This window comes from Hippocampus comes, unplaced genomic scaffold (assembly GCF_001891065.2).
Source record: "Hippocampus comes isolate QL1 unplaced genomic scaffold, H_comes_QL1_v1.1 scaffold67, whole genome shotgun sequence".
NCBI classification, from domain to species: Eukaryota; Metazoa; Chordata; class Actinopteri; order Syngnathiformes; family Syngnathidae; genus Hippocampus; species Hippocampus comes.
This window is the reverse complement of record NW_017805221.1, coordinates 4,305-13,941: the sequence shown is the minus strand read 5'-3', so window position 1 is coordinate 13,941 and position 9,637 is coordinate 4,305. Positions and strand designations below refer to the sequence as shown.

At 43.8% G+C, this 9,637-nt stretch overlaps 1 protein-coding gene and 1 long non-coding RNA gene across 2 annotated transcripts; one reads left to right on the top strand and one right to left on the bottom strand.

Moving 5' to 3' along the window:
• Nucleotides 1-2,238: 2,238 nt before the first annotated feature.
• On the bottom strand, nt 2,239-4,660 carry utp11 (UTP11 small subunit processome component). The gene is made up of 8 exons (XM_019868917.1): nt 4,466-4,660; nt 4,165-4,226; nt 3,985-4,087; nt 3,782-3,907; nt 3,310-3,403; nt 3,052-3,182; nt 2,846-2,956; nt 2,239-2,429 (listed from the first exon to the last, which is right to left on the bottom strand). Exons 1-8 carry the CDS (start codon nt 4,523-4,525, stop codon nt 2,346-2,348), a joined length of 771 nt encoding a protein of 256 aa, XP_019724476.1. The 5' UTR covers nt 4,526-4,660; the 3' UTR covers nt 2,239-2,345.
• Nucleotides 4,661-7,576: 2,916 nt separating this feature from the next.
• Nucleotides 7,577-8,535, top strand: LOC109515283 (uncharacterized). The gene is made up of 2 exons (XR_002168161.1): nt 7,577-7,612; nt 7,738-8,535. It is a non-coding gene; the product is annotated as an uncharacterized LOC109515283 (long non-coding RNA).
• The last annotated feature ends 1,102 nt before the right edge of the window (nt 8,536-9,637 follow it).

Genomic DNA, 9,637 nt, shown 5'->3' with positions numbered 1-9,637 from the left:
GTTAACCTGGATTTAAATGTTGAGCTTGAACAGTACAACTGCATTTTTTTTTTTTTCAAATCCGACCAAGGACTCTTTCATAAATGGACGTAAATCTGATATGGATGCGATGCGTGTGCTGTATCAACCGGCCTATACGTCATCCAAAACAAGGCCTTTGGAGATGAGAGTATACCATTGCATCCAATCCACCACATTTTTTTTTTTTGCAGCGCTTTCACACCAGCTCCAGCTGGAACAAAACACTTGACATAACATTTGCCCGTGTATCTTGTTGTTAAGTAACAGTCGCGGTCTTAAGAGCTGCTCTGCAACTGGAGAGCTTTTTTTGAACCACTTGTAACTTTTTTTTATCCAGCTATGACTTGAATACAGGCTAAGACAAACAGGCAACACATCTCCATCTTGATCAATCACGTTTACATCGATGTGCGTGTCACACGTCTGTAAAATGGAAGATCATGTAGGCTCGAGAGTCGTTCGTGTCGTCGAATCTCAGTTTGTTCTGCTACCATTGTGGTGACGTCAGAGGCAGGCGACGTCGTCAACGGAGCTGCACTGTGTGTGTTCTGACCGAATGCGATAAACGGGCGGCGCTTCCAAGTCGCTCCTAACTTCTTCTTCCTGTTGCTGGGATCTTTTAAAGCTCGGGCGTTATATTCATGCTGGCTCAAGAGTGTTTCATTTACTGCGGTCTCTGTTTGTTATGCCTTGACGTTCCCAACAAACAGAGACCAGACGACATGAGCCACTCTTGATTTTACAATCTGATTAAATGAAGTGGCGCATAAATCACATCGCGTGTAAACAGTCGATGAGAGATCAATCAGAATGACGAAAAAAAAAAAGGCTGCATATCGACCTGGCTACAGTCATTCCGGTACGCAACTCTGTGCCGATTCCTTTTTTGGCCTGTCTCAAATCCTCTCAAGTCTGCCCAGCAACAAGAGGCCAATCAAACACGTGACGTAAAACCGAACACAAATTCGAATCAAATCTGAGCGACTCTTCATCTGTCGCTGCCTTATAATTGCCGTTCTGAACTTTTCGATTGAATGGCAAATGATGTGAATGCGACATGTCTCCGGGGTGAATGACGTCCATGTCTTCCTCGCGTCACTCTCCGAGAGAGCGTGCGTGCATCGAGACCCTCGAGACCCTCGGGCCCGGCCTCCATAAACCGAGGGGGTGGAGGTCAAAACACTATGTGCGCAGTTCCGGACCCCCGCTATCTCTCCCCGCACAGACGCGCCACTGTTCCTGCTCAGGCTGTCCTTTCATTGTCTCGCATAGCCCACCCCCTTTCTCAAGCCATGGGACTCTTCGCCGGGACGCAGTGCTGGCATTCGGCGACCCTCTGATTTTGAAGATTTTGATGTGCATTCCTTCAGTGTGGCCTCATCCTTCATCAAGTTCATGACTGAGGCTTGCTAAGAAAGTTCAAATCCTTTATGTGGGGAGGGGAAGCGAGTTCAGCCGCAGGGAGTGTGGTACAGTCCAGAAGATAGATTTTTGTGTTTGACTTTTTCTTTAGCCTTTCGTACCGTTTTTTTTTTCTTTTAAATTCTGAATTTCAAAAGATGGACTTGGCAGTTTGGCCATTTCAAAGACTTAAACCATAAAATCAATGTGTGCGCTTTGCTGTTTCTATTCCGTTTTTTTTTTTTTTTTTACATGATCATTTTCACGTTTTTTTTTACATAATTGTTCCGTTTTTCCATAAGTATCACGTTTTTTTTTCACGGTAATTTTTACGTTTTTACATGACAAGTTTCGGAGGGGGGGGTTGTTCCTGGTGCGGCAGCAATATCCTTCCGTCGAAAACAGTACAGCACTGATCTTTTTTTTTTCCAGGATCTATTTTTTATGATAGAACTTCGTCTTTTCATCTTGACACGTCATCCAATTCAATTGAATGAGCTCCAATAGGAGAGATCGATTATAATTCAGATTTCAGTGTCGTGGTGTACTGTAAACTGTTTCTGATCATACTGAGAGTGCTCGCTAATATATATCAATCGGTTACTTTGCGTTTGTGGCACTTTTCCATCTCATACGATGAAGCGCACGGATCTCAAGTTGTGTTCATTCGTGTCATTGCCACACAGCGCAACGACGCCATCTAGCGCCACAAAATACAACTGACGGCTACATCCTCAACGCTCCTCCACGGGTTTCTTTTTTCTTTCTCAGATGCAATTCCTAAATCTGATAAAACGATCACACTTGAGTTATTTCAATTTTCAATATTTAATTTTGGCACATACAAAAAAAAAAAAAAAAAAAAAAGAATGTACAAAATGAGCCTAAGGAGAAGGTCCACCGTGAGTCAACTTGGTCTCAACTCAGCGTTTCCTCTTGGTCTCAAACTTGTAGATGGCCGGAGCGTTTGTCGTCTCCTTCTTCACTTTGATCTTCTTGTTTCTATCCTGTAGGAAACATGGAAAATATTCATCAACTATTTGCCTTGCCACCTTGAACAGAGAGCTGATGAAATGAACTAGACAACATAAACGATATGGGATTGCTTTCTGGAGCGACTTCAGCGCGTTTCAGAGAGTTGACAAATTTTAAAGCGACCCTTTCATCCTTCCGTTTTTCTGTTAGGACACCGCTGCACTAGCCAATCATTGTGGACTTAAAGACAGTATTGATGTTTCCTTTACTGTTTTAGATTACATTTCTTGAAAAAAGGTGTAAAAAATATATATTGCTGTAAACGGCCTATTTCTGCAATAGAGCAGGGATTGACGTGACAGAAAGGTAGACCAAAAAAAAAAAAAAAAAGAACAATCTAGCAAGGTAGGCGAATCCCGTCTTGATTCTCATGCAGGCAATAGGTGACCTGGAGGTCCTGGCGCATCTGAAGCTTCTGGCTGATGACAAACAATTTCTTCTCCCGGTCGATGCGTTGGGACAGACGCATGTACTCATGCATGCGTTCCTTGGACAGCTTCTGCAACGCACAAGTGGAAGGAGAACACGGAGACGTCACCCAGCGAGATATTTTTCTCGTTTTGAGGCTCGGGTTTCTTGGAGACGGACGCGGACCTTTTGGGCGCAAGGCTGCACGGCTCCCAAGACGTGCGCTTTGCTCAGCGTGTCTACCGTGGGCCTGTTGTACACACGGTCGACCAGCTCGGGGACGGTGTTCAGGTGGTCAGACAAGTCGAACGACTGCACTGGAAATCAACAGTCGACATTAGGATAGGATTAGTACTTGGCTACAGGGCGTTATGCAAACTCAATCCCCCCCCCAAATAAAATGCTTTTTCTCGCACTCAGGATGTTACATTTGTGAATGATTACCTTCTTTTTTGGAATCCACAAAAAAAGTGTGCTTGTTTTTCTTTTTGCTGACTACATCCAGAAGATGGAGACTTCCTTTCAGCCTCTCAATTTTCTGGGGGGAAGTGTGGAAGAGAAACACTATTGTTATTGACACAGGACTCTTTGGAATGACATCCCACCGAACATTCGGCAAGCCGATCTTTCAAACTCGTCTCAAAACTCATTTGTATTCTTTGGCTTTTGACTCAGACTTCATTTTTAGTTTTACTATTTTTGTGCTTTCGACAGTCTTTTCATTAATTTATTGTTTATTGTTGTTTATATGAAATGTGCTCCATGTACAGACGGCACTTTGGTTGTATACAGCGGTGGTTGTTTTGAGATTTGGTTTCATGACTGATCTGTGGCTTTTCCAATAAGTTCCCACTTCCTGTTCAATGGTTATCGTCACACTCTTCCATCATCTGTTGTCTTCCATGTGCGAACTGACCTTGACTTCCGCAAGCCTCTTCATCTCGACGTATTTTATGTCTTGCGTGGTCATCACTTTCTTCTGCTCCTCTGTCACCTCCGTCTCCTCTTCTTTTTTTCCCTTTTTGCTCACGTGGGCTCCATCCTGTCCGTGACACACATGATCAGCTCAACCTAACAGGAGCTACCAAACGGTAAGAACACATCTGTCGTCTGTGTTACCTTCAGCTGCGAGTTGATCATGTGGTAGTAAAACTCATCCGGATTCTTCTCCAAAGCCTTCTTGCGAAGAGCGAGGAGCGTGTTTTGTTTCTTGTGGTAGTCACTGTTCAAAAGCAACACGTGGAATGAATATCGGAGGTTTGTGCCTGTACAAATTGCAGGCATTGTGACTTCACTTACTCGGCACGCTTTTTGTAGTCTTTCTTCTTCTCCAGCAAGCCCAAATGCTTCCTAAATTCAGGCTGATAAAAGCAAACACGTTCAACGGGTTCATTTAGTTGTGCACGTGAAGAAACCCCTCATATGCTAGTGGGGTGGCATTGTTATTGGCGTTTCTCTTCTTCGTGTGTGAGGTCTGTCACGTATTCAGTTTCGATCATATTGTTACATTATTATTGTTGTGTGTTTACCATCTTGTGTACAGTACGCCCCGCCTGCTTAGTCGGCTCACAGGTCGGCGAAAACTCCCCAAAAAGCTCACCTGAGATCTTTCTTGGTGGTTTCGTTGCCGGGATTTCAGCGCTTTCCTGAACGACGACATGTCCGAGAAGTGTTCCAAAACAGATGCTCGGGCAACACGAACCTTTTCAAATGTACAATTTTAGACTTATATCGATCCGAAGGGAAGCTAGACCCCACGTCGTTTCCACTCGTTTCCCCTTTCAGCAGGAACACATGGTTTCCTGTTTCCGCCTTAGCCTTTCGCAGATTCGCCACAAAAATAAAACGATTCTTACACCGTTTCGTTATTAGCCGCGAGTGTCACGCGATGTATAAAATCGTCATATAAATAAATTTATTTTAATGTAATTTTTAGAGCAGCGCAGAATTTGGAATAAAGTCTCTGATGCCAATATTTGCTCACGTTGTAATATTGCATTAGAGGCGAGAGAGGTCGCTGGTGCACAGTTTTGGCCTGCTTTGCTCGGGAGCGGGAACTAAAAACGTCATCAAAATGCCATTCTATGAACAATACAATTTACAGTCTGTGTCATTATATTTTACAAATAATTCGTTTAAAAAAACGTTTTAGCATTTTTTTTAATGTTGCCATTCAAAAAAATACAACAAAAACATCATTTTGACTTACTGTAAAAAAGAAAAAGAAGAAGGACAACAACAACAAAAGAAAAACCTCCCTTTGATATTGTAAGAAAGTTTCTGTTGTTGGTGCTCCCAAGTTGAATTAGCTCAAAAGCCCATTTAAAATTTCTGCGCGAGTTTCTTCGAAACAACCCTGGACAACACTTAAATGATTACGACAGTATTCACGACTAAATCCAGATCCAACATGTCAAGAATAAAACGTTATATTTTAGGTTGCCTTGACACATTTCAACGACAGCTGTCTGGAGTTTGGACATTTTACAACTTGCACTTATTTGTCATTTTAATTACATTTTAGTGTTATCAATTGAAGAAATGTAAAAGTTAATTATATTCAGAAAATGTAGGATGATTATTATTCATAATAACTCATTGAGCGATACCAGTGAGCTCATCTCACCCAAAACTCCCACCTCCGCACGGACCCCCAGGATACCCCATCAAAGTCAGCCCCCCCCCCCCCCCCCGCCTCCCCAAATGGCATCTCACAACAACCGCGAGGAATGTCTGTTACATGTGTGAGATTTGCCCAGCATGCAGAATGTTTGCGGCTGATGAGCCCCGTGAATGGGTTCAGTGTTTCCACATGATGTCGCATGTTTTGTTTATCATCAGCACCGCCGCTTAATGACCTTCCCGAATCCTTTCGTGTACGTTTCAGCCCCACTTTTAAATGTATGAAGCCAGGCTTTTTGTGTTACAGCGATTTGCACGTTTACTGCATGCGTAGGCAAAGTATGTCTCGCGAGTCACATTTCTGTCTTCAATCAAGAGCACTGAGCAATATCGCCAGAGATGGGCACGGGAGCCAAAAATTGGATTGGAGTTAGAGTGCTGATGAGCTGATCATTTGAATCAGGGAGACACCTAAACCGGGCTTGGTAGGTGCTCTCCAGGACCAGACTTGGGCATCTCTGGTGTATAAGATCATTATACAACGTGAGGCCTGGGGCGTTGTGTGCCTCTTCTGAGTTTGAATTGACGCCATTTTGAATACCCACTTTTTTTTTTTTTTTTAATGTTCGCAATGGTCATGCAAGGATATAACAGAATGTAGAATGTAACATAAAACAACAACAACAACAACAAACACCTATAGCTAATCTTTAACTAGTGACAGTATGTACAGTGACATTTTAGTCCAGAGGTAGCCAAACGTTTTCGTTTGCGGGCCGCATACGGAAAAATGGAGGGATGAAAGGGCCACTTTAAAATTCGTCAACTTTTGGAAACATGCTAAAGTTGGTCAAGAAAGCAGTTCTATATTGTTTGTGTTGTCTCGTTCATTTCATCAGCTTTCTGTTAAAGGTGTTGAGGCAAGTACTTTAAGATTTTATTTGGGGTGGCCAACAGGCTTCTATCTCACAGCAAAGATCCAGCTCCGCACTTCAGGGCGGCTGCCCTGAAGTGCGGAGCTGGGGGGGTCGGCTGGGGGGTCGGCAACACTCGGCTCTTCCTCTTTAGCGCCCCCCCCAGTGGCTCCCTAGAGCTTTTTCAAAAACGTTTGAAAATGGAAAAAGATGGGAGGGAAACATATTGTTTTGTTTGAATATGGTTTCTGTCAGAGGACAAACATGACACAAACATGATGAACGTTTTCCGATGCTGTAAAAATGTGTCGAATAAATATTAAATGTCAACATTTCGTCAACAAATATTTGCGTCATAGCCAGCGACGCACGTTTCTATTAGCAGGGTTAGGGGGCTGTTGGAAAAAAAATAAATAAACAAAAACAAAAAAACAGCTGCCTTTCATGTACAATTCACCCCCAAAAAACAAATACACCATGACATGGCATGACTTGAAGAGCCACAACCATAGTGCAGCTTTGAATTTGGAGTATATTTACACTGTGGTCTTTTAAAAGCAACTCACACACTTGTGGCGGAGTTCATTGGCCGTCTGCTCCGGCCGGCGCATACCCTGGGTGGGATTTTCACAGAGAGAGGAAAAGAGGGAGAGAGCGAGAGGGAGAGCACATCTCACACCACAAAATCTTGTAAAGCCGAAATTGTTGACAATTAAGCACAAATATACTGCTCGTTTTCTCGGCTTGAGTTCTGAAAGTGTATATAGAACCATGATGGCGGAGACGTCATGGGTGGCATCGGCATCAAGCGCGAGAAAAGTTGGCAATAAAAGTCACATCCTGGTGTTTTGATGACATATCTCCAGAAAGGACGTTTTGTTGTACGGCCGCAAAAGGGAGGCAGAGTGTCACAAGTTGGACCTTGGTGTTACCGATGTACCGCTTTTAACAGTCACCTTGGTCCATTAGTTGACTGCTTGGGGGTCCTGATGCTCATTACAGTTTATGACTGACGGTGCAGCAATGTTGTCAAATGGGGTGCGGCTTCTGTCAGCACCCTCCCGGTGTAATGAGTCAAATGAGCATCATGCAGCTTTCCTTGTGCCCGGAGGACACAAGAGCAGGCCCGCTCGACTCCCTGATTGCATCAGGAGAAAAGTGAAACACGGCGCCAGAGGTCCGTCGTCACCGTTTGGAAAGAAATAATCCAGGTCATACATATTTTATGGATAAAAAGAAAAGACGCACGCGGCGTGCACGCGAAGCCGCCAACATCCAGAATTGGCATTTGTGATCGCTCCATGAGATCGACGCCATTCTTTTTGTTTCTGTTTAGACAGCAGAGCTGAACAATTAGAAAGACTGTTAATGTATGAAAAGTGAAACAGCGATAATGGGGACAGGACATACACAATAAATTTCTACTTCTTCCGACTTCTTTTCACATTGTAAATAATCAGGGATGTGTAACACAAAAAGAGCAACCAACGAGACGCGTCAGTTGCTCTTCACAATTGGAGGAGAAAAGAAGGATCAAGAGGGTGTGGGGGGGCTCTTCCTTATTTGGAGAGTGAGTGACAGAGAGAAGGGGGCGGGCTCTTGTGACTCACTTCCGGAGTAGTAAGAAAAAAAAAAGTAGCCGGCAACTTTTGTCCAGCACACACTCACTCACTTGGAGCGACGTGTTTTTTTTCCCTCCCCCTTCAACAGCCGCAGCAGGCGGGCGACACCGGACCGGAGCGACCTCCGCACTGAAGCCCGCCCCGCAACGCTCGACTGGCGGCTACGTGAAACCCGGGCGGCCCGCTGTCAGCTCCCGCTTCATACCTGGTAGGACATGGCGACATTTACCGCTTTCTTCATCAATCTTCTTACTTGGACGGCTTCACCACCTGTACCGCTGCGTTTGTACGAATGTATTGGTCAGACGTGCCTGTTATTACCACGTAAACTTCATTCAAAGTCAACTTTCCAGTGGGAAGAACTTGGAAAAGGAACGAGATCGTGGTCAGAAATGCGCATGACTTGTCGCTCGCGTTGGTTTTCGCTGCAAAGTTCTTGATCATCAGAAATCATGAATCAACATATTTTGTGAGCTATTCTCTTTTCACGAAAAGAAGAAAACGGGAAAAGGGGAAGTCAAGTCAGCTTTGATTGTCAAATGTGCAACACAGAAATAACTATGTTGGCACTAAATTTCTCTATTTCATTTCAATATGATTAAATACATTATGGATATGTATGTTATCAACAATACACTATTTACATCTACATATATGTATATAATTTCCCCATCCATTTTCCGATCCGCTTTGTCCTCACAAGGGTCGCGGTGGGGTGCTGGAGCCTAGCCCAGCCGTCTTCGGGCAGTTGGCGGGGGACACCCTGAACCGGTTGCCAGCCAGTCGCCAGGCACACAGAGATGTACAACCATCCGCGCTCACACTCACATCTAGGGACAATTTAGAGTGTTCAATCAGCCTGCCATGCATGCTCTTGGAATGTGGGAGGAAATGGGAGTACCCGGAGAAACCCCACGCACGCCCGGGGAGAACGTGCAAACTCCACACAGGAAGGCCAAAGGCGGGATCGAACCCACGACCTCTGCACTGTGAAGTTGACAGAGAGAGATAATATATGTATACATACAGTGATCCCTCGCTATTTCGCGGTTCGATTATCGTGGCTTCAGTGCATCGCGGATTTTTTTCAAACATATTCATGAAAATATCGATATTTTTTTTCATATACATGGAGTACAGTACTGTATATGTTGCTCTGTGACTCGCTGCTGTTTTGCAGCTTCTCCCGGACTGTTTGCGGACTTTTTGCAGACTTAAAAAAAACAAACAAAAAAAAATATATATTTTTTTTTTACCTGTATATGTTTAGTGGTCGCTACTTTGCGGATTTTCGTTTATCGCGGGTGGTTTTGGTCCCCATTAACCACGATAAATGAGGGATTACTGTACACACATTTTTTTATCATTCTTGGAAATATGGAGCATTGGCAATAATCGTCCATGAATAGTTGACTCCTCAAATTTTGTTTCGTGTTTCTCTTTACACCCCCGAAAAGGACATTTTCGGACTAAAAATGTCTATTTTAATCCATTTCAGTCAAAAATGTCTCCAATTCTGATCAACAATGAAAAAAAAAAAAACCTGTCGCACATGCTTTTCATTAGACAAGCATTTGGTCACATTGTTGCCTTCTGGTTACATTTGCCACAATG

What these genes read in the sequence shown, in the direction of transcription:
- utp11 (XM_019868917.1), bottom strand. Translation starts at nt 4,525, where the DNA reads ATGTCGTCGTTCAGGAAAGCGCTGAAATCCCGGCAACGAAACCACCAA. An exon ending in GACTACAAAAAGCGTGCCGA is followed by an intron (nt 4,088 to 4,164) that starts GTAAGTGAAGTC and finishes GCTTTTGAACAG; the next exon opens with TGACTACCACAAGAAACAAA. An exon ending in TGTGGATTCCAAAAAAGAAG is followed by an intron (nt 3,183 to 3,309) that starts GTAATCATTCAC and finishes GTTGATTTCCAG; the next exon opens with TGCAGTCGTTCGACTTGTCT.